General features: G+C 37.8%; 1 protein-coding gene across 3 annotated transcripts in view; it reads left to right on the forward strand.

Annotated features, from left to right (window-relative positions):
* The window catches only part of Nbas (NBAS subunit of NRZ tethering complex), a 470,946-nt gene that overhangs the window by 170,262 nt on the left and 276,133 nt on the right, over nucleotides 1-24,551 (forward strand). For all 3 annotated transcript variants that reach the window (XM_045148869.1, XM_004665676.3, XM_045148870.1), the window contains 2 exons: nucleotides 17,679-17,762; nucleotides 21,575-21,728. In XM_045148869.1, the coding sequence (XP_045004804.1) occupies nucleotides 17,679-17,762; nucleotides 21,575-21,728 (238 nt within the window). The remainder of the gene's footprint in view (nucleotides 1-17,678; nucleotides 17,763-21,574; nucleotides 21,729-24,551) is intronic.

The following is a 24,551-nucleotide window of genomic DNA, read 5'->3' on the forward strand; positions in this document are numbered from 1 at the left end:
CATTCCACTCCAGTGCCAGGTAACTTATAGAAAAGTAAGAGAGAGCCCGAGAAAGTGAGAGATGGTGTGCAATAGAAGATAGTACCACTAGCATACTGCACTGGGTTTAGGGAGTCCAAAACAATGCAAAAAAAAAAAAAAAATCACACTCAAAAACCACAGCCAACACTGCCGACATCACTGAATTGGCATTCAGACCTTTCCTTGAACAACCTACTCTGATAACAGAAGGCATTTATTGATAAGTCCTTCTAATTTCTTTTACCTTATCTATTTACTCTCTGTTACTTTAATACTAACTGCTAACCTAATTCAATTTATTTTCTTTCCATCTCTACCCTTAGTAACTAATATTTTAGTAGAAACCATACTAATCATTTCCTTTAGTCTTCAAAAATTGTTGGAGTTTGAGGGGCAACTGTTTTTATTTGGCTATTGTTGTATTTTCATAGGGGCCTATGTATCAGTTACAGTTACTCTGACATCATGTGTTTTGTTCAGGAAGTCTTTTCCTAGTCTTACATCATGTAGTTGAAGAGTTTCTGGTCTTATATTAAGGTCTCTAATCCATTTGGACTTGAGTTTTGTGTATGGAGAAATCAGTGGGTCTAATTTCATTTTTTCTACATATGGTTATACAATTTGTCTAACACCATTTTTTAAATTTTTTTTTTTTATTTATTTGAGAGTGACAGACAGAGAGAGAAAGACAGATAGAGGGAGAGAGAGAGAATGGGCGCGCCAGGGCTTCCAGCCTCTGCAAACGAACTCCAGACGCGTGCGCCTCCTTGTGCATCTGGCTAACGTGGGACCTGGGGAACCGAGCCTCGAACCGGGGTCCTCAGGCTTCACGGGCAAGTGTTTAACTGCTGAGCCATCTGTCCAGCCCCTAATACCATTTTTTGATGATGCTGTCTTTTCTCCAGTCCACATTGTTGGCACCTTTCTTTGTCAAAGATAAGTAGCTATAGTTACTTGACCTAAGGCCTAGGTCTTCAATTCTGTTCCATTGGTCTATGTTTCTTTTTCTTCTCCTTCTTTTTTTTTTTTTTTTTTTTTTGCTGAGGATATGTTTGGATATCCGAGGCCTTCTTCCATTCCATATGAAGTCTGTGCAAGATGATCATATGCTTTTCCTTTCAAGGAAGTGTCCCAAGAAAAAGAACTATTCACAGTATGCTTGCCACTTTCTGCAGTCTGGCCTCTGCTTGCTGAATCTTTCTGTAGGTCATATCAGGGAAAGATTGTGAGAGGAGTGTGTGTTCCCCTTCACCTCACCCTGACGGATCTCAGCAAGGTTATTGAAGGACCTCAGAGAGGTGCTGGGAACCTTCTGTGTGGTATGTGTCATTTTGTGTTTTATATTGTCATTGCTACATGTTCATGTGTATATGACATTGATGAAATGTGACTAAGTGTTTGTAAAGCCTTGAACTTTCATTTTTCTTAGTCACAGTTATATAATTTTATTAGTTACCAATTCTTAGTTTGTCATTTTTATAAAATTTTTACAGTTTTATTCTAGTTGGCTGTTTTATAAACTTTTTAATTTTAATTTTATTTGAGGGGGGGAGGGGGGGAGGGAGAGAGGGATTGATTTGGCATGCCACAGGGCCTCAGCCAATGCAGTTGCACTCCAGACACTTGTGCCACCTTGTGGGCATGTACACCCTTGCACTTGTCTTGCCTTTGTGCATCTGGCTTATGTGGGATCTGGAGAGTCAAACATGGGTCCTTAGGCTTCACAGGAAGCACCTGAAATACTAAGCCATCTTTCCCTCCCATTGACTGTTTTAAAATACAAGCACTTTTTGTAGTTTTTGTTGCCATATTCATGTTTAAATTTTCTTGTAATAGTGTTAGTGCTTTTAGTACATTTCAGAGAGACTAGATTTCTTTATTTTAGTGTCTTTTCTGAATGTAAACTCTTTCCAGAATGATAAATATAATCTGGTAAAAACGTTGTAATTGAGATGGCTTAGTTGCTGGTGTTAATGATATAGCACGTTGGAAGAGCTTTATAATGTTGGGTTAGGCTCGGAGCTACACTTTGGTGATTAAAGCATTTGGTTCATAGTGTTGTGGGAATGACTAATCAGCTCATGTACAGAAATGCACCACTGAGAACAGTGCGTGGTATCAAGTAAATGTTCCTGAAGTGTCAGCTGCTAGCAGTTGTTGCTAATACTGAATCCCATCTAAAGTTTGGTCTTAAATACTTACATACTTTGTTTATTTACTGATTCAGACTTGTTATTGGAATCAATTTTTATTTACAGAAAAGTTGCAAGGGTAACAGATAATTTTTGTATATTGTTAACTAGATTCTTATTTCTTCTGTAAGTATAGCACATCTGCAAAATAAGAAATTTGTTTGCTGAATACTCAGTTCTGTATTGTGAAATGTCCACTCCTAATAATCTTTGAACTATGTAGAATATTGAGAGAAACCTGCAGGGCATGTTAGAGAAATGATTTTACATGCACTTGGTCCTCTGATGAAAGAAGGAACCTAACAAATCTCTTACCATAGTTTCACATGTGTTCAATGGTGAAGCATACTCAAGCATGGTACTTTGAAAAAGAGCTGAAAAGAATCTTTCTTTTAGAACTGAGTGTCAGAGTACTTGTGGTTTGCAAGTTCTTGGGAAGTTGAGGAAGGAGGAATACAGATCTGATGGAAACATGAAACTCCAGATAAGGTTGATAACTCCAGATAAGTACCTTCTGATATACCTGGTGAACAAAGGTAGCTGTGGATGTTGGGGAGTATACATACATGCATGTGCTTGGAAATCCAGTGTGGCTTGGTTTGGCTTTGTGCAGTTTTATGTGTTACTGTAAAGATCCTCACAGAGAAAAGTAAAGCAGCAAATGTGAAATTCATGTTATCTGTAAGTTGCTTCCTAGTACATCAGCTCACTGGAGTAAGTTTATGTTTCTAAATATTTTTTTAAAATGTTGTATTATGTATTTGAGAGCGACAGACAGACACAAAGAGAAAGAGGCAGATATATAATAGAGAAAATGGGTGTGCCAGGGCCTCCAGCCACTGCAACCGAACTCCAGATGCATGCACCTTCTTGCATGTCTGGCTTATGTGGGTCCTAGGGAATTTATCCCTGAACCAGGGAACTTAGGCTTCACAGGCAAGTGCTTAACTGCTAATCCATCTTTCCAGCCCCTAAATATTTTTATTTCATTTATAATTTATTTGATAGAGAGAGGGAGAGAGAGAAAGAGGGAGAGAGAAAGAAAATGAGTGAGAATTGGCACACCAGGGCTTTTAGCCACTGCAAATGAACTCTATACACATGTGCCACTTTGTGCATCTGGCTTATGGGGGTCCTGAGTAATTGAACCAGGTCCTTTGGCTTTGCAGGCAGCACCTTAACCACTAAACCATCTCTGCAGCTGAAGTTTACCATTATATTTTAAACCATTGTAGCAAAACTGATGGTACAGTACTGTGAATAGGTTATAGATGTATTTGGATCTATTTTGTTTATTTATTTTTACTGATTTCCTAATTTTCTGTTTGAAGATTGTGTCCACGATACCAAATTGCATGTAGAATTCATCTACTCTTCATGCATGCAATAATGGTTTGTAACCCTTGAATGAATAAGCAGTTCTTAAGTGAGGAGGTTTGAAAACACAAGTGATTGGTATGGTAGAGTAAAGCAGAATGTGGAAAGAAAACCTGTCTTTGTACTTTCAATGGTGGTAAGTAAGGTGTTCTAGAATACTACACAAAGTAAATTAATTTTTTGTAAATGTATAAATAATAGTATTTTTTTTTTTTTTGTTAAGCATGTGCTTCATTACAATCATTTGTAGTTTGAATATATGGCTCTCAATATATTTAGTGTTCTATTAGTTTGTATGTGCAACCACCTGGCTGGAGGCAGTATCTTAAGGTGTGGTGGTGGGTTTGAGATTTAAATCTAAAGATATGCAAAGTGTGCCTAGCTGGAGTTCATGAAGTGTGCTGTCCTGTGTGGCTTTTGACTTTTTAGGCTTGTGCTTCTCTGTGTGTTTGGTGCTGTGAAAGCAGACCAGCTTCTTCTGCCATTATGGAACTCCCCCTGGATCTGTAAGCTTCAATAAACCCTTTCTTCCATAAGTGTGCCTGGTCTGGAAATTCATCTCAGTGAACCTGAAGCTGTCTGCTGCAGTGTACTTTCAATTTTGTAAAGAGTTAATTGTGATAAAATGCTCAAAATATATTAGCATCTTAGCCTTTTTAAAGTATATAGTTCAGCATTGTTACATACCAATACCATGAAACTAATCTCCAGAACTCTTTATATTATAGACCAGGAGCACTGTGCCTTTTCTCTCCTTCCCTGGTCCATGTCAGTCACCATTGTGTTTTCTGTCTCCACAAATTTGACTGTTCTTGGTATTTCATATAAGTTGAAAGACAGTGGATTTTTAAAAATTTCATTTACTATAATATACACAATGCATGAAATGCTTTTAGTCAAATTAATATCATGATTAAATAAAATTTAGAGTGGCTTTCTACATTTGAGTCATTTTCTTCTTCATCTTTCTCTTTTTTTTTTTTTTTTTTTTTTGAGGTAGGGTTTCCCTCTAGCTCAGTCTGACCTTAGAATTCACTATGTAGTCTCAAGGTGGCCTCAAACTGATGGTGATCTTCCTACCTCTGCCTCCCAAATGTTGAGATTAAAGGTGTGTGCCAACATATCTGGCTTGAGTCATGTTTTTGTTGGTGATATAGGAAGGGTAATGAGAGGTCACAGCACTGTTTTTGTCTGACTCCTTACATAGAACTTCTTCATCTCTTGGTAATAAATGGGGTCTCTGTACCAGAGAGAACTTCTGTGTTGTCCATTTTTTTAAAATAACTATTAGAGTCAAATATGAGACTTTTGTTACCACAGTATAAAATTTATGCCATAAAAACAAAACATCAATATGCCTGTTATTAAAATTCTCAGAACAAATAAGTTTGATTATCTTTACCTTTAAAAAAATTGGAACCTTACTTCTTCACTGCTTTTTACTTTTTAAAAATTTTATTTATTTTTATTTCAGACAGAGAGAGAGGGAGGGAGGGAGGGAGGGAGGGGGCAGAGGCAGGCAAATAGAGAATGGGTGCACCATGGCCTTCAGCTGCTGTAAACAAACTCTAGATGCATGCACCACCTTGTGCATCTGGTTTATGCGGGTTCTGGAGAATCAACCCGGGGTCTTTTGACTTTGCAGGCAAGCACCTTAACGGCCAAACCATCTCTCCAGCCGCCCTGTACTTCTACTTTCAAATTGGTGATCTTTGATAATTTATGTTAGTTTGTATTTTTTTTCTAAAATGAAATAATTTGAACTTTTTCATTGAAGTCATTTCAGAAAGAAACTATTACTTTTTAATTGAAATACAACATGAGAAAGTCCCACAATTAATTAGTGTTACCTTAATTTCAGTTTTGTGGATAATCTTTAAGATGTCTGCTATAAGAACCAAATTAATGGCATCTTGCAAAGCAGATGTTGCGTTTTTACTTTTAATTATGTAAGTGAAATTTATAGCTAAATTATTTTATATTTCTTTTCATTTGAAAATTTAGTTTAAAAATATGTGAGCCATGTAACATTTTGTTTTATTTCAGTAAACTTGGAGAGCATGTGCTTTATTTAAAGGAATCTTATTAGCTTGAATAGGTGCCTATAAATATGAATAAAATGTCATATTTTTCTTCAGATAAAGTATAATCTAGAAGAAAAGCTGCAATAGGTTGGATATAACTGCCATAAGATTAACTTATAGTTCAAATGAAGCATATAGAGAGGTTTAGAGAGGGGAGAGATTAGTATCTGTTGTTGCAATCAGGTTTGCATTGCTGGTAGAAATCACCCAACCAAGAGCAGCTTGTGGGGAAAAAAGAGATTTATTTTGTCTTACAGGCTTGAGGGGGAAGCTCCATGATGGCAGGGAAAACGATGGCATGAGCAGGGGTGGACATCACCCTCTGGCCAACATAAGGTGGACCATAGCAATAGGAGAGTGTGCCAAACACTGGTAAGGGGAAACTGGCTATAACACCCATAAGCCTGCCCCCAACAATAGACTACCTTCAAGAGGCATTAATTCCCAAATCTCCATAAGTTGGGAATCTAGCATTCATAACATGTAAGTTCATGGGGGACACCTGAATCAAACTACCACAATGAAGAAGGACTTCTTAGAAGGGATAAAGTTGGGGAGTGGCCCTTGGAAATTGAATAAATTTTCATTCTGGGAAACTTGATAAGAAAAGCAGTAGTTGGAATAAATGTTTAATCTGAAGTTGTTCATGTACTCGGCAATATCATATTGCTTATTCAGTGTACTGGTGATGTAGCCAGTTAACTACTTTGTTGAAAATGAACTAATAGGTCATAGTTGAAATCCCAGCACTTGGGAGACTTTGACAAGCAGAGTACCATGACTTTGAGGTCATCCTGGGCAATAGAGTCACACATTGTGTCAAAAGCCCCATCTACCCACCCACCCACTCTTTTGATTTTCAGTAAAGAAATATGACATCTTTTTTACTTATGCATTTTTTTAAAAAAATTTTTTTTATTATTTATTTATTTGAGAGCGACAGACACAGAGAGAGAGACAGATAGAGGGAGAGAGAGAGAATGGGCGCGCCAGGGCTTCCAGCCTCTGCAAACGAAATCCAGACGCGTGCGCCCCCTTGTGCATCTGGCTAACGTGGGACCTGGGGAACCGAGCCTCGAACCGGGGTCCTTAGGCTTCACAGGCAAGCGCTTAACCGCCAAGCCATCTCTCCAGCCCTTACTTATGCATTTTATAGATCCTAATCTTTTTCATAAACATTTTCTGCCTTGAAATCTATAAGTTCACTTTTTGGTCTGGGGATTTGACCTAGTCATTAAAGGCAGTTGACTGCAAAGCCTGCTGACCCAGGTTTGATTTCCCAGTATATATGTTCCCAGTATATTAACACACACACACACACACACACATATGTTAAGCCAGATGCACAAAGTGGTGTATGCATCTGGAGTTTGTTTATAGCAGCTGGAGGTCCTGGTGTGCCCAGATACTCCCTTTTTTTTTAGTGTCTCTCAAATGAAGAAATGATTTTCTTTTTTTAAAAAGGATTTTTTATGTTATCCTAGTTCTAATAATTATTTTATTGTTGTAATGAGACTTCATCTAACATGTAGGGTAAATAAATGATGTGATTATGATAAGCTCAAGGCATTATATTCACTCTTTCATTTTAATTATCAGGGCAACACAGAAGTGTTTCTTTTTCCTTTAAAATTAAGCAGTTCATTATTTATCTGATAATTCAACTTACATTTGTACCATTTATTTATGAGTTTATGTGAGTAATGGACAACATGGCCTTTGTAGTTTGGGCTTGGAGAAGGATTGTCCTTTGAGGTGACTGTAAGTAGAAAGGATTTTTTTTTTTTTTTTTTTTTTTTAAGAGAGACACAGAGAAGGAATTGGCATACCAGGGCCTCAGCCACTGAAGCTGAGCTCCATATGCTGCGCCACCTAGTGGGCATGTGCGACCTTGCAGCTTGCCTCATGTTTGTGTGTCTGGCTAATGTGGAATCTGGAGAGTAGAACATGGATCCTTAGGCTTTGCAGGCAAGCACCTTAATCCCTAAGCCCTGTCTCCTGCCCAGGAGTATGTTTTATAAAATGTAATATATTGGCAGTTTCTGAATCCAAGAACTGGGAGTTATATTAGCAAGAGAAAAGCATCCTGCTGGGCTAGGAAGATGGCTCAGTGGGTGGCCTAGGTTCGAGTTCCTAGTACCCACATAAAGGAAAGTGGTGCATGCATATGGAACTTGTAGCAATTAGCAAGAGGCGCTGGTGCACACACCTCTCCCTCTCTCTTTTGTAAATTAAATATATACATATTTTTAAGCATCTTGTTTCCCTCAGCTATCTGGATCTGGATCTGGATCTGGTGATAGTGGTGATTGGTTTGCTTTAGAGATTGGCTGAATTCATTCTTGTCCTATTTAAAGGAAAACACCAAGTTTAGGATATTTTCTCTAGTTAAGAAGGTGGAAACTAATACTATAAGATAGGATTTATAGCCTTTAGAAGTATGTTGATATTACTTCTTGTTAGGTGTCTGGAATAAATACTGAAGAGATGTAAGTATAATGGTTAATTCATTTTCTCTTTTTTTTCAACAAATATCTCAGCACTGAGTAAAGAACATTTGTTTTTTAGCTTATAATCTAATTTTCTGTTTCACATCTAGTTCTCACAGCACATTCTTGGAATAAGAAGAAAAGGGATTATCCTGCTCTAAAGGCAAACATTTGAGAGGTGTTAGTGAAATATGATCTGAAATAGGAATTTTTTTTTTTGAGACAAAACTAATAGACTGGCCTTTTATTTTATGCTAGAGAGTGAGAGCAAGAGATAGATAGACAGAGACAGAGAGAGAGAGAGAGAGAGAGAGAGAGAGAGAGAGAGAGAGAGAGAGAGATATGATATGCCAGAGCCTCCAGCCAGTATAATTGAGCCTCAGATGTATGTGCCACCTTGTGTGCATGTGTGACCTTGAGCACTTGTGTCACCTTGTGCATCTGGCTTATGTAGGATCTGGAGAGTTGAACATGGGTCCTTAGGCTCTATAGGCAAGTGCCTTAATCATTAAGCCATCTCTCCAGTCCCTGAATTAAATTATTTTAATGAATAATTTTCATTGCAGTACTGTTGAGTGTGGAAGGCACTGTTATCAAATGGTTATAATGTGGCTTAGTGTAAAGTTTGTTATCATTTGCACTTAAAAATGTCTGAGAGGTCATCTAGTTTTCTATTTTTGCTTTTGAATTGATGTCTTTCCCTAAAAAGATATCCAGCACTACTGATTTCAACAAAATTACATCTTTCCATGGGAGATAAGACATCTCTCATTGTTCATTTTCTTCTTAACTTTAAATACTTTGACTAATAATTTAAGCGCATGTGATCCTTTAAGTAGATTATAACATTCTGAATGGTGGAATTGCTGTAGGGATATAGTCCCTGTATTTCTTTTTGATCACACAGTGTCTTTGCCAGTCAAGATTTCATTAATATGTAAATGCTTGTCTGTAACTGCAATCTGTCTTTATCACATTATATTTAATTAGCATATAAATAACACTGGGAGACACTTTTTCTAATTTCTGATGTGGGCAAGCATCTTTAAACCATGTATTTGTAAAAGGAAAAAAAAATGTTACCAAGAATCAAATTCATATTTTATAATAAAAGATGCATTAATTTAAGAAATACTTTGACTCAGTTTGAACTTATTTTGTTTAATTGTAAAAATTGGGATACTGTAAATAAAAGTTATGTAAAGAGCCTATGGTGTACATGAATGTTGGGATCATATGATACGTTGATCTTTACTTGATGTAGAGACATGGGGGATGGTATGTTGAAAAGAACAAAAGCTTATAATCAGCAAAGTGGAAAGTAATGCTGTGTGTTAGTTGCATTGCTTTTGAAAGTCCCAGTTCTGAGTATTTCTGTGGTGGTCAGTTAATGGAGGTAGCTGGGGTACTAGATGATGTAGTGATGGAAAGAGATTCCAAGGGTGGTTTGTAGATGTTCATAGGAGTGCCTGCCTGAATGAGAGTAATGTTCTTCTAAAAAATACTCATCGTCAATGGAGCTCCTTCTTGCATTTCCTACCCTTTTGCAGTCTCTCTTTGGGAGGGCACAGCAACAGGGAGCTGAGTTTGGCCCTTGACCAGATACCATACCTGCAACTCTGTAATCTTGGACTCTTCTTAACCACCAGAACTCTGAACAATCCCCTTTTTTGTTTGTAAGTGAACTAGTTATATAGGTTTTGTTAAAGCCGGTCTAACAGACTAAGGCAGGGTACTTCTTCCTGGTGGCATAAGCATTTGATTTCTAATCTGGGGCAGCTTTCTTTTGCTGGTCAGAGGTACCTGATATTACCAATTACTAAGAAAAAAATTGTAAGGGGAGCATTGTTTTAAATGAAATAAAAGGTTTTTGCTTTTATTTTCAAACATCCTTTTATTTGCTTATAGATATAAGAAAATGAACAACTTAACAGTTCTTTAAAAGTAAACTGGAGTGGGCTGGAGAGCTGGCTTAGTGGTTAAGCACTTGCCTGTGAAGCCTAAGGACCCCGGTTTGAGGTTTGATTCCCCAGGACCCATGTTAGCTAGATGCACAAGGGGGTGCATGCATCTGGAGTTTGTTTGCAGTGGCTGGAAGCCATGGTGTGCCCATTCTCTGTTTCTCTGTCTTTTTACCTCCTCTGTTTGTCACTCTCAAATAAATAAATAAAAATAAACAAAAAAATAAAAAAAAGTAAACTGGAGTAAAAAATTCTTTTTCAGCATTCTTGTGTTCTCTCTCCTTTTACTCATTGTAGTCATCTTAGTCAGTGAATTCCTGCTTGGATTTCCAATACAATGTGATAGTTAAACAGTAGAGGTTTTTGTGCGGACTGTTTTGCCTAGAGTCTGGAAACACAGTGTGATTTTCAAAGTCTATAGGTCTACTTTTCAATAACCTAACATGACTTTGTAAATGAAAGAACCTTTCAACATAGTTTCCCATTTTGTCTCTTTTGACTTTTGAACTATTGCTGTCATGCATTTAACTTTTATATGTGTCATGAATTCTCCTTTATTGTTCTTGCTTTAATCAGCAGTGTTGTCCTAAATCAAGAATTTATTTTACATTTACATATGTATTTATCATTTCCAATGCATTGATTTGTATGCATACAAATTTGTAAGTGGTGTCAAGTTTCTTTCTGTTTGAAAGATTTTCTTTGGTATTTCCTGCAATGCTAGTCTGTTGGTGAGAAATTTATCACTTTTCTTCATCTGGATGAGTCTTTATTTTACATTTGTTTAGAAAGTTATTTTTGGCACATGTAGAATTCTATGCTGCTGATTCTATTCTTTGAGATCTTCAGAGGCATGTGCCTCTCCTGTGTCTCCTAAACTGTTGCTTCTGAGAAGTCAGTTGTCATTCTTGGCTTATTTTGTCTTTTGGCATTGTGTCTTACTTTGTTTTTATATTTTGTTTTATTTATAAATAGTTTTGGGATATTTTATTATGCTGTGTTCTTGTAGCCATGTGGCTTGATGCTTATAATTGGTGGTTATTGAGGGTTTATTTTTGAGCTTTGGACTCATTGTTCTTACCAAATTCAGAAAATTCATTATTATTTCTTAATTATTATTTTCTGTCCCTCCTATTTCCAGTGGGGGGGAAAATATACATATATATATAATTTTTTTTTTTTTTTCCTGAGACCTTATTGCGAGTTAAGTATGAAATGTCTCCACAGACTCAGGTATTGGAGGTTTTGTTCTAGCTGATAGACTTCTGGGAAGTGACAATTGTGACAGCTCTGCTTTCATGAATGGATTGATTTATTGGTGGTTCAAATTTTATATTATAGAAGGTGGTGGGAGTGTGGAAGGTGGGGACTGACTAGGTAGTTGGTCATTGCACCATTTTCTATCTCCAATCTCTAATGCAACTTTAAGCTTCATCAGCAGTAGTCATGTGTCAGAACTACCTGCACTACAGATACTTAGACTATTATCTGTTTAACCACAGCCTATGGAGTTTCTACCAGAACCTCTTCCTTTTCATTTCTGAGACCTTCATTTCTTCCATCGTGATTGAATGCCAGTGTTCAAAACTTGGCCAAGCCTTAGCTTTAAAGGAGAAATGGCTTTTTAGGGTTCAGGAAATGTTTGTGAACTCCAAATCTTTAGGTTTTTGTCTATTTTGAACAAAGAATTGAAATAAACTGAGGATAGATTATAAATAATCACATTTATTCAGGAGCCCATGAAGTAAGCTGTGCATGGGAGTAGGGGGAAATGTAAAGGTTTTTTTTTCAGGGAGAATAAAAAAGGGGGCTAGGAGTCACAGCCACATGTTGGGTCATGATATGCAGAGACATTTATCATACCAATAACTATGGGCTAACTCCACAATGCATGACCCATATACATCAACAAGGAGGGGCCACTGGGGAGGGGTAGGTTACGGATGAGCCTAATAATGGTACCAAACTGCCTGTATTTGCTGAATAGAAAACTAATAAAATAAATAAATAAATAAAAAATAATAAAAAAATGGAGGCCAGGATTTAAAGAAATAATTGGTGAGAAAATTGGTGAATATAATGGTACTTGGTATATGCATTCCTTTCTTGCTGTCAGATAAATGTTACCTTCAAAGGAAACAGGCATAGCTTATTGTTTAGAAAGAAATAATGAGCAGGGCTCTAAATTAAAAAATCCTAAAGTTAATCAAAAGTAGCTATTATTTTGTAAAGAGATAATTTCAATTTACTATGGTGGTCTTTTATTTTTGTGAGTGTGAAAATGATACATTGAAATTTTAGAACTTCCCAAGTAGAGTTGGAAACAAAGAATAAGATGAACTAAAGCATATGCAAATGTAGATTTATAGCTTTAGAAGTTTAGATTCAAAGTTTTACAATTAGCTAACCTTTTTTTTCCTGTTTTTTATTTTTTTGAGGTAGGGTCTTGCTCTAGCTCAGTCAGGCTGACCTGGAATTCACTATGGAGTCTCAGGGTGGCCTTGAACTCACAGTGATCCTCCTGCCTCTGCCTCCTAAGTGCTTGGATTAAAGGTGTGTCACCATGCCCAACTTTACAATTAGCTAATCTTTATAAAGGTCTATAACAGTATTTCTAGTTTTTTGGACTGTAATTTCACATAATTGTGAATAACTCACATGATTAACATTATAAGGGGAAAAAAAGAATGAAAGAGGACTTTTCTGAATTTTCTTGAGTATTTTGTCTGATTACTGTCTGAAGGAACAAGTAATTAAATTTGACTTAATTTTATAAGAATAGAACTAATCAGTTATTTGAATTATAAAAAATGATGAATGTTATTATAGTTACTTTTCTTGTCACTATGATCAAATACATGAAAGCAACATCTTGAGGAAGAAGGATGTACTCTCACTCCTAGTTCAGGGGATGCAGTCCATCATGGTGGGAAGCATGGCTGCAGGAATATGAGGCCGTGTCTGTATCATGGGGAGAGATAGGAAGCAGACACAAATACCTGGAAAGTAGGCAGGACTATAACTTCTTAGGCTTGCCTCCAAGCTGCACAGTTTTTCCTGCTAGGTACCACCCACATTTTCCCAACACAGTTAATCTGCAGATTGGTACCAAATGTTCCAGTACATGAGCCTACGGGGGAACATTTACATCCAAACAATAGCAGTGCAGTTTAGAGATATATCTATCTAATCTTGTCTCTCTTTGTGTGTACATGTGACATGCAGTGAAATGTCTGACTGTCCAAGCACTAAATCACTAGATGTCTACCATTATTTGTATTTGTATAGGTTGAATATTCCTCCAAAGTCCCAAACTTTGAGTGCTTACTTCTTTTTAAAGTCAATGCAAATCCAAAAATCTAAAAAACTCATTAATCAAAACTTCTGCTCTCAAACATTTAAGACAAGAGATCCTCAGCCTATGTTGTGTGTCCTTTTATTATCTATTTATTTATGAGAAAGAGTGAGAGAGAGAGAAGGGGGGGGGTTGAGAATTGGCATGCCTGAGCCTCTAGCCACTACAAAGGAACTCCAGACTCATGTGCTGCTTTGTGCATCTCATTTATGTAGGTCCTAGGGAATTGAACCTGGGTTCTTTCGCTTTTCAGGCAAGCACCTTAACCACTAAGCCATCTCTCCAGCCCTTGACCTGTCCTTTTATAAGCATAATAATATGTACTGGGAAATTATTCTTTCTCTGTCTAGCACATCTAAAGAGTCTGTATTGTGAATGCATAAATCTCTGATGTACCTGGTTTTTATGATTAAAGTGCCCTTTCACCACATTCTAGTCTTATACTTTTATTATTAAATATGAGATTACTTTTCAAATTTTATATTACTGCCTGTATAATTTAGTACAACCATCATTTTTTAAAGGGTCTACTAAACACCAGGCACTATTTTAGGTGCTAAGGAATTGACGGTATACAATTCCTCTTAGGAGTCTTAATACTGGTTTTGGAGAAGGTCTTGCTTTTCTCTTATATGTTGTTATTAGTAGCAAAATTAAGAATTTTGGTGCTTTTTAATAAGTACATCTAAAAATATTTTTATTTATTTGAGAGGGAGAGACGGAGGAAGATACAGATAAAGAATGAGTATGGGTGTGCCAGGGCCTCCTGCACTGCAAATGAACTCCAAACTCTTGTGCCACTTTGTGCATCTGGATTTACATGGGTACTTGAAAATTACCTGGGCCATCAGGCTTTGCAAACAAGTGCCTTTGACTGCTGAGCAATATCACCAGCCCAAACATTTTGGAGTTTTTTTAAGCAAGCACTTAATCTCCAAAAATGTAATTGGAAAATAATTTGTACAAACAACTGCAAGAAAATGAAACAGAAGTAGTTTTGATTTTGCACTTTTCTTTTTCTTCCTTTTCCCCTTCCTCTCTCTTTTCCTCTCTCCTTCCATCCTTCCTTTCATTCTCATTCAGTAGCTCAGGAATGCCTAGAATATACCAAGCTGCCAGGCTAGTCTTGAAGTCAAGGTCCTTTTATTCTTTTTTAAATTTTTATTTATTTTTTTGAGAGTGACAGACAGAGAGAGAAAGAGGCAGATAGATAGATAGATAGATAGATAGATAGATAGATAGAGAGAGAGAGAGAGAGAATGGGCACCCCAGGGCCTTCAGCCACTGTGAATGAACTCCAGATGCATGCACCCCCCCTTGTGCATCTGGCTAACATGGGTCCTGGGGAATCAAGCCTCGAACCAAGGTCCTTAGGCTTTGCAGGCAAGCGCTTAACCTCTAAGCCATTTCTCCAGCCCTCAAGGTCCTTTTAATATTTTATTAATGTGCAAGGAGAAAGAGGGGATAAGAGAAAGAGGCAGGGAGAGAATGTATGTGCCAGGCCCTCCAGATGCATGTGCCACCTTGTCCATCTGGCTTTATGTGGGTACTGGAGAATCAAACCTGGGTTGTTAGGCTTTGCAGGCATGTGCCTTAACCTGCCGAGCCATGTCCCTAGTCCCCAAGACAAGATACTTTTGCCGTAGTCTACTGAGCACTGGGATGACAGCTATGTGCACCATTCTTTGCTTGTTTTTGTTTTTATTGTGTAAATATTGGTGATCTGATCTTAAACTAAGCTACATTTGGTAGAAGTTAATTTCCTAAGACTAGTTCAGTTGGATTTATATCTTAAGGTTAAATATGTTTAAACATGTTGGGCTGGCTCTATTCAGTTGGGAAGGTGAAATGCTTTCTCCTGCTGTATACACATCTTAGTGGTCACTTTTATGTACAAAGTTGGGAAATAGACTAAAGTCTTCTATCCTTTTTAGAGGCAGAATAGTTTGCTGATTAATAGCATATGCTTTGGATCCTATTCATCACATTGGTGCTCTGTCATTTATTAGCTTTATAAGGATGAACAGGTTAAGTTATAAAAAAAACCTCAGTTTGCTCATTGTCGTATGAGGAACGTAATATCACCAATTTCAATGGCTTGATAGGACTGAATTATTTATATGGCATTATTTATATTTATATATAGGTATTATTTATATGTTGAGAGCATTGTATACTGTTTGTTCCATAATTAGAATTCAGTCAATGTTAAGGAGTATTGTTGCTGTCACTGCTTGATATGCTCATTGTTATCACCTTTGACATAGGTTGGCTGCACATGTTCTGAAAATGCAGAAGAAATACTTTATTAATAGCCATGGCTGTTCAGTTCTGCCTTTCAATGTGGGCTTCTGAGCAGAACTGATATTTAATGTGTACATGGGTTTTCTTACTCATTTCTGCTCAATCAAGAGCCATAGCTATGTTTAACAACATTCTAGGCTAAATTCCTAAGACATTTCATTTTGTTGAGGATCCTATACCATTACTAATTATTTCAGTATAACTCTTATATGCACTTTGTATATAAAATACATTTCTCAATTGTGGTACATTTTTCTAAAATTCTTTTAGAAAATATTTCATACAGCTTCAGGATACATATCTGCTTTGATTAGAGCAGGCACAATGGTTTGATAGATTTATTTTTTTTCTCTTTCTTAATTCATTGTTTTAATTTGTTACTATGTTACAAGAGTGAATATTATCATCATCCTTGAATCCAAAGTGTTATCTTTTTAACTTTTCATTCAAGCAGTTTTGATAAATATTATTGACATGGAAGGAAATAAAATAGTTTATTTGGTGAGAAATGAATACTGTTGTGCCATCTCTTCTAAATAATTGTGTGAATGACTCAAAAGTTTAAGTCTGAACACAAACACCTTCAAAATGTGTCCCAGGCACATAGCTTACTACTACATTATGTGGTAACTGAAAAGCTGTATAGCACATAATAAACTTCTTATTTAGTAGTGGAGGACTTTAGCTTTGGATAATTTGCTCCAATATCCACATCATTTGTTGTTTAATATTGTCTCTTCTCAGACCTCCTTAGCTTCTTTCCTTTCCTTTAAAACCCTTCCACTTCTCACATAAACACCAAGCTCTTCATTCACACAATTTTCATATACTTATTATTTCTTGTATGTTTCTTAATATTGGAACATTAAGTTCCTTTTCTGGGACTATGACAAGTTTTCAGAATTTTCATCATTGGTAGTTGGAAATGTGAGAGAGAATCTTTTAATGAACTTTAAAAATGAAGCAATTGAAGTGTTTTTAAAAGTTGTCTTTATTCTTAGTTCAGAGTGATTTAATTGTTTACTTGAGTTTGTGAATGTTAGAGCTAAAAGGGCCAGTATAGATAATATTTAAAGTACTTCAGTTCAGAAAGTTATTTTCCATAGAGTACATAGCTTGTTAAAAGATGGGTTTGTGTGCTTCCTGTGACTCTTGGGAAATTGCTCCACCATATTAACATGCTGTGTTTACTTGCCTTTTAAATTAATTCTTAATCGTCTAATCAGTTTTCATCTTTGCCTCTTAAGTATTTCTTTCTTTTTTCTTTGGCATTTCAAGGGCCTCATTGTAGCCCATGCTGACCTGAAGCTAACTCTCTAGCCCAGGTTGGCCTTGAACTCATGATGATCCTCCTCCCTCAGTGTCCTGAGTGCTGGGATTAGAGATGGGAGTCACCACGCCCAGCTTAGATTTTCTTTTTGTTCACCTTTCAATGATATTTTTCAGCCTGTAAAGTCATTTCTTCTTGCTGCTCCCTGTTTTTTTGGGTCTGCACTGTCTCATATGGTAGCCATGAGGCATATGTGCCTATTTAAATTTAGAACCATTAAAGCAAAAAAATGTTCAGGTCACTGTTTTGGTCTCTATATTTCTAGTGCTTCCATGTAGCTAGTGGGCTGCTCTATTCGATGATACAGACATAGCATTTCTGTGATCAGAAGATACTTGGTTAAAGCCACTGTTATAGATTGTAAATTCTGTTGGCAGAGGACCATTTATGTTGATCTGAAACATATTTATATGTTGTATGCAATATGTTATGCTGGAATGCTGGTGATTAGGGTTGTAGAGAAAACTTTCTGTATATTTCTAGTTTATAGTACTTAGGAAGCCAGTTAGTATGTTTTTAAAATGCCCATGCCTTACTTGTTAATTTATTTATTTTTTCTTTTAAGTTGTAGTGGTGACTCCTTGAGGATCATTCCTTGGGCTGAACATAAACACCGAGCTAAAGATTGGTGTGAGGAGTTGGAATGCAGGTATGAGCCAGTACAAGGCACTTTCATTACTTTGTGGGATTGATAAATAAATGATATGTGTGACTATGTGTCTGACCTCTTCTTTTCTTTTCTTTTCTTTTCTTTTCTTTTCTTTTCTTTTCTTTTCTTTTCTTTTCTTTTCTTTTCTTTTCTTTTCTTCTCTTCTCTTCTCTTCTCTTCTCTTCTCTTCTCTTCTCTTCTCTTCTTTTCTTTTCTTTTCTTTTCTTCTTTTCTTTTCTTTCTTTTCTTTTTTTCAAGGTAGGATCTCACTCTAGCCAAAGCTGAGCTGGAACTCACTCTTTAGTCCTAAGCTGGCCTTGAACTCATAATAATCATTCTGCCTCTGCCTCCGGGTTGCTGGAATTAAAGGCACCATCACACCTGGTTTTAGAGAAGTTTTATATAACACTGTTGACTTAATTATATTAATTTTTTTTAAAATTATTTATTTATTTATTTGAGAGCGACAGACACAGAGAGAAAGACAGATAGAGGGAGAGAGAGAGAATGGGCACGCCAGGGCTTCCAGCCTCTGCAAACGAACTCCAGACGCGTGCGCCCCCTTGTGCATCTGGCCGACGTGGGACCTGGGGAACCGAGCCTCGAACCGGGGTCCTTAGGCTTCACAGGCAAGCGCTTAACCGCTAAGCCATCTCTCCAGCCCTATATTAATTTTTAAATGAGAAAATATCAAATGCTAGGGAATTATTTTACACATGATAATTATTCCAACTTTACATTTTAAATGTTAAGTATTCTTTTTAATATAGTAAGATGAACAGATATATTTCTTGTGGCACACATGGAATTTTGTTCTTGGTTCAAAGAGAGGTGTATTAGGGTTCTCTAGAGGAACAGAATTACTAGAATGAATTATTTTATAAAGGGAATTTATTGGATTAGTTTACAGTAATCCAATAGCAGTTGCAGGCCCGAGAATCACCGAACCTGGTAGCTGCTCTGTCCACGTGGCCAGATGCCTCAGCAGTCCTGACCCGGCACTGCAGATGGTGCCGGAAAGCCTGGAGGCTTCCTGAGGAGCCGCTGGGTTTCGATCCACGTGGGTCTTCAGTTGATGTTGGTCTTTAGTCCGTACTGGTCTTCAATCCACGCTAGAAGGTAGGGAGCAGCTCCGGCAGCCAAGTGGAAGGAAGGAAGGAAAAGGGAACTCTTCTACCCAGAGCTTCCTTATATCAAGTCCCTCTCTGAGCGGGGCCACCCACTCTGGGGGAAGGGCTCACCCTGGGAGAAAGACCTCCTCCTTTAGTTGATCCTTCCTAGAAGCAGCCTGTGGATTACTAAACAGATCAAGTTGACAACACCTTAACTATCACAAGAGGCATCAAATATTACATATCAATGTACATGCAGATTATTGAGGGTTGTGTGGGGAGCATTTAAATTCATTTGTCCTCCACTTTCTGAAACAAGGAATGTACCCTTTAACTGGCTCTCCTTCTGTATTTCCCGCCATAATACCTGAGCTTTATTTGGGGGGCAGGGCCTCAAACTATAGATGAGCTACAAAGCTCCCATACTCATGGATGTCTGTATGTCATAGATGAGGGCAAAGTGCTGGTTTTGAAAATCCAGGAATTTATAAAATTTATGTTCCAGTGCTAGAACTGTGGGTTTGTTTTCCTCCTCTCTTCTCAGGGACATTTTCTACCATAGTAGTTTGGAGAATTCTTTTCCAGAGAAATAGAGGAGCTTTAGAAAAGACTCCTCTAGAGTCTGAGGTACGGTTCTCAAAGTTTAAGATGCACTTGCAGCTAAAAAGTGAATAGATTCTGCCACCCCCACCACAGAGCTGCTGGGGCACCTGAGCATAGACTCCATCATAGACTGACCAAACAAGTGATGAAGAAAATAAACATATACTACAGCTACAAAAACAACCCCAGGTAAAAAGAGGAATATTTCAAAAATTATAATCAGTATTATTCAGGAGATATAAGTTACTATATTTGTAGAAAAAAAAAAAACAAGAAAAAGCCACAAGACTGTATTCAGTAGCAACAAACTATTAAGAGAACTTAGGTATGTTAAAAATGTGATAGTTGGTGTAGTGGTTTGACTGTATGTCCCCATTATACTCAGCGATTTTGATTTTTTAAAATTTATTTTATTTGAGAGTGACAGACAAAGAGGAGGAAGAGAGAGAGAATGAGAGAGAGAGAGAGAGAGATTGGGCGTGCCAGGGCTTCCAGCCACTGCAAATGAACTCCAGACACATGTGCCCCCTTGTACATCTGCTAACGTGGGTCCTTGGGAATCAAGCCTCGAACCAGGGTCCTTAGGCTTCACAGGCAAGCACTTACCCACTAAGCCATCTCTCCAGCCCACACTCAGGGATTTTGGATTATGCTTTCTACTTAAGTTTCCAGCATCCTGCTGCAAGAGGTGTGTCTCTGGGAGTGGATCTTGAGTCCAGCCCTTGGGCGTGTTAAGAGCCAGTTTGAGGTGTGGTTGTTGATACTTGCTAGTGTGGGGAAGGTGTGAAGGAGTCCTGTGTTATACAAATGTCAGCTGTTCTATTTTTCTGGTACTCAGTAGAAGTATGTTATCAGCATAAATAAGGTATATTTCTCTTCTTATGAAAACTAAAAACAAGACTTTTTAATTCTAATTCAAATTGGACTCACCTGGGAACTTTTTTGAATCCTTGCCTGCCTGGCCAACATAGATGTCTTGGTTTAGTGCCTACAGTAGGCACTTGGCTCTTTGAATTTTGTAAATGCTTTTCAGGGCAACTATAGCTTCGTTAATGCTTATTTGGTTGATTTGTGGGCTTTTTTTTTTTTTTGTGGTAGGAACTCACTCTGGCCCAGGTTGGCTTGGAATTCACTACATAGTCCCAGGGTAGTCCTGGACTCATGGTGACCCTCCTACTTCTGCCTCCTGAGTGCTGGGAATAAAGGTGTGCACCATCACACTTGGCTCTCTGCATTGTTATTTTGATTTATTATTCATTTTGATTTTCTTTTTCAAGATAGGCTCTCACTCTAGTGACCTAGAATTCACTATGTAGTCTCAGGGTGGCCTCAAGCTCAAGTTGATCCTCCTACCTCTGCCTCCCAAGTGCTGGGATTAAAGGTGTGTGCCACCACGCCTGGTGATTTTTTTGTGTGTTTGGATGTGTGATGTGTGTTTGGTATGGTGTGTGTGGCATGGTATATTTGTGTATGTATGTGTGGTATGGCGTGTATGTAGTATATACCCATGTATGTCCCCATCCACTTTTCTATGACTGGGTGCTTTTGTCAGTGGTGACTGAGCAGAATGCCTGTCACTCGACCTGTACTTGGTCCAGAGGCTCTTACTGATCCCAGAGCTTGTCATTTTTTTTTTTTCCAAAAGCTCCTTTGATTCTTGGATCTCTGCTCCCCTATGAGACATGGATTTCAAATGTCATTGGGTATGCCCAGGTGTTTATGTGGCTCTTGGAAATCAAACTCAAATGGGCTTCCAGGCCTCCTCAGGCCCTCATGCTTGCATCCAGAATGCTCTTGACATTGAGCCATCTTTCCAGTCCTCCATTCGGAATTTTCAACTCAGGAAATCTCTGGGAAATATTGTTTCCAGAAATGTACCATTTATCCTATAAGTTTTCCATACACATGAGGAAACACATGAATACTGATACTTTCTGTCTCTCCCTCTCCTTTACCTGCCTTTCTCGCCTTTCATCCTTACTTCCTTTGCATTCTCTAAAACCTGCCCTCCCCTCATCTCTGTTTCCCTGAAAAAATTGAATCTTTTTCAGCATTCCAGTCAGTTTGTATACTACATGTTCCCTTTGTGTTTTTCAGAATGGTTGTAGAGCCAAGTCTTCAAGATGAAAGTGAGTTCTTGTATGCCTCTCAGCCTGAGTTACTATCATTCAGGGCACCCCAACTGCCACTGGAGAAAGTTATGGAGTGGTATCAGAGCAGAGCAGAGGAGATAGAGCATAATTCTGGGCAGGTAAGAACAGAGCATTCCTGCTCAGTGATGGTCCTGGGTCAGGGTCTTAGGCTTCGGTACCTGTAGTGGATGTGGACAGTCTCCAGGAATTGTGGGTATAATTTGCAATGGAAGAAATGAATATTTCCTACCACTTCTATTCATTATTCTTTGCCTCAGTAGCTTTTGTAACTTTTGGATTCTTATAGAGCAAATAAATGCAAGAAAAGCTGTTCATAATCTTTCTTTATAATATAAACTAGAAATATGGTAATTCTCCTGATTTTCTCTATTTTAATGGGCTTATTACCATATTAATTTAAAAGATTATATCAACATAGAAAGAAATACTTGATTCATCTCCTATTATTGTGTGCTAATACAGTTGATTGTGATTTTGCCTTTTAGGAACCCTGTTAAATCTGATTCTGCTGTTTTTCTTAAGATCATGCCTGACTTTTCTCAGTTCTTAAGCACATTCCCTAGATGCTGAGTGACTTTTCCTGGGGATATGTGAACAAATGTCTATTTGCCCTAGACGGGGCTTTTATGACAGACAGACCAGATTAATGATCTCACCCAAGCAACTTGGGAAGCCTATGAGTTTATTGGGGATATTTAGGGGACTATGGGTGAAGGTTTACTTAGAGGAGCATGAATGACCCAAAGGCAGCTGCATCACTGGAAAGTATGTGTGGGTGATAACTCATGAAATCTGCATCACCCTATACAACTTGCAGGCAGCTTATCCAATCAGAGAAGAAGCAGTTCTAATTGCTTCTATAACCTTAGAGAGGGAACTTGTGGTTCCTAGTTCCTATAGGGTTTAGGAACTTCCTGAGCCTTAATTTTTACTGCCCAAATTTTGCAAGTGTTGTTTACTTCTTGAGTCTTAAGAAGTTTCCCTCCATAAGGTAATGTGTCATTTAATAGGAAATAGGTACACAACACTCTACTCTTTCCTCTGGCTCTCACATTTTCTTTATCTCCTCTTCTGTAATGTTGCCTAAGCCTTCTAGGGATGTATAGATGTTGGATTATTTTCCTCCAGTTATTCCCTATCTTCTTATATGTACCTTGGTTTTGTCATGGGGTTAGTTATGATACCAAAGTTGATAAGATCAAAGAATATACTTGAGAGAGTATTAAGAACTGCTAATTGAGCCTGGTGTGGTGGTGGTTGCCTCAAATTCCAGCACTCAGGAGACAGAAGTAGGAGATCTCTGTGAGTTTGAGGCTCCCCTGAGAGTACATAGTGAGTTCCAGGTCAGCTGGGCTAGAGCAAGGCCCTACCTCAAAAAACAAAACAAAGCAAAGCAAAACAAAACTCCTTTAATTGAGTACTCTATGACTATAAGCAGTAGCTGACTTTACCTTTCAGAACAGAGTTTATTGATTCAGAGCAAAGTATGGCAGGATACACTTGGAACTCAGATTCATGGTTTGGCCAGTGGATAAGCTTTCCTTTCTATTTGCTATGTTGGCTTTGGTGTATCCCTCATACCATTAGCCTTTTATTTCACAGGAGGGTTGATTCAGAGGATCTGGGAAGCAATAGTACTGTGGAAAGAAATATGAGGCCCATTGTTAAGTCTCTACTTAATGTATCTGCCATGACCCTGTATCTGTAGGATAGCCTTTTGAATTTCTACTTAATCTGATTTCTGCCTCCAATAATCATAAGGATTGAAGGTAAATTAATATTCAGGAGCTGATAAGAATATTGTGGGCCCAAGTTTTGGATGGTATCCAAGAAAATTTACCAATTCATCATTTGCTTCCAGTATTTGAAGATGGCTATGGGCCTAGTATATTTTAAAATACTTAGAATAACATTAAGATATTATAATGAAAAGAATTTTAGAGATAATATAATTTTGTTTTATAATTAAACTTAGAAAGGAGTGTGAGCAACATATACAGCTATGGCCGAACCAGATAAAATCCATGTTTTGCATCATGTTTCTTAACTAGTATACATAAAAAGGGTTAACTGCATAAATCTTTTTATTTATTACAGAGAAAGAAAGAAAAAGAGTCAAAGAGAATATGAGTGTGCCAAGGCCTCTTGGCATTGCAAATGAACTCCAGATTCATGTTTTACTTTGTGCATTTGGCTTGTGTGGGTACTGGGTAATCAAAATTGGACCACCAGGCTTTTCAAGCAAGTGCCTATAACCATTTGAGCCCATATCTCCAACCCACCCATCTTAATAAGAACAAAATATATAAACCTATAAAAAATGTGGTTCCTTTCATACTAAAAAACTCAGTGTATTTTGACAGCACACCTTTTGTAATATTTACCATCTTGATGTGAAAATTACTGGTATTTCATCTACTGAAGTAATTTCAAATAATTAAGATTTTAGTTGAAATATACAGGATAAGTATCATATGTAAATGCTAGGTTGCCAGGCTCCTCCCCGGCTGGCAGGTAGTGCTAAGGAAGGACCAGGCCTGCTGGTTCCTCCCAAGGGGTTGAGGAAGAGGGTAGATGTTGGACGACCCAGAATCTCTCCTAGTCACTGGAGAAAAACCACAGAGTTGGGAGTCTTGTTGAAGCAGGAACTCACAGGAACTCATTTTATTGTTACAAGCAGTTGCCTATAAGATGTTGCGTAGGAAGGCAGGGATTTTAAGATGGGGAGAAAGATAAGGGCCGATAGTAAACTGTGACTATTGAAATGGTAATTCCAACATCTGCATGGAAGTAGCAGGCAAGAAGCCATTAGGCATCTTGTTGAGTCCTAGCTGGCCAGAGACTGGTCTCCAAACTTTAGCTAGGCTTAGGAAGTTCCACTAGACCTCACGCCTGGGCCTCTTAAGGCCCAACACTAGGTC

The sequence above is a fragment of the Jaculus jaculus genome, chromosome 5 (genome assembly GCF_020740685.1).
Source record: "Jaculus jaculus isolate mJacJac1 chromosome 5, mJacJac1.mat.Y.cur, whole genome shotgun sequence".
Classification (NCBI taxonomy): Eukaryota; Metazoa; Chordata; class Mammalia; order Rodentia; family Dipodidae; genus Jaculus; species Jaculus jaculus.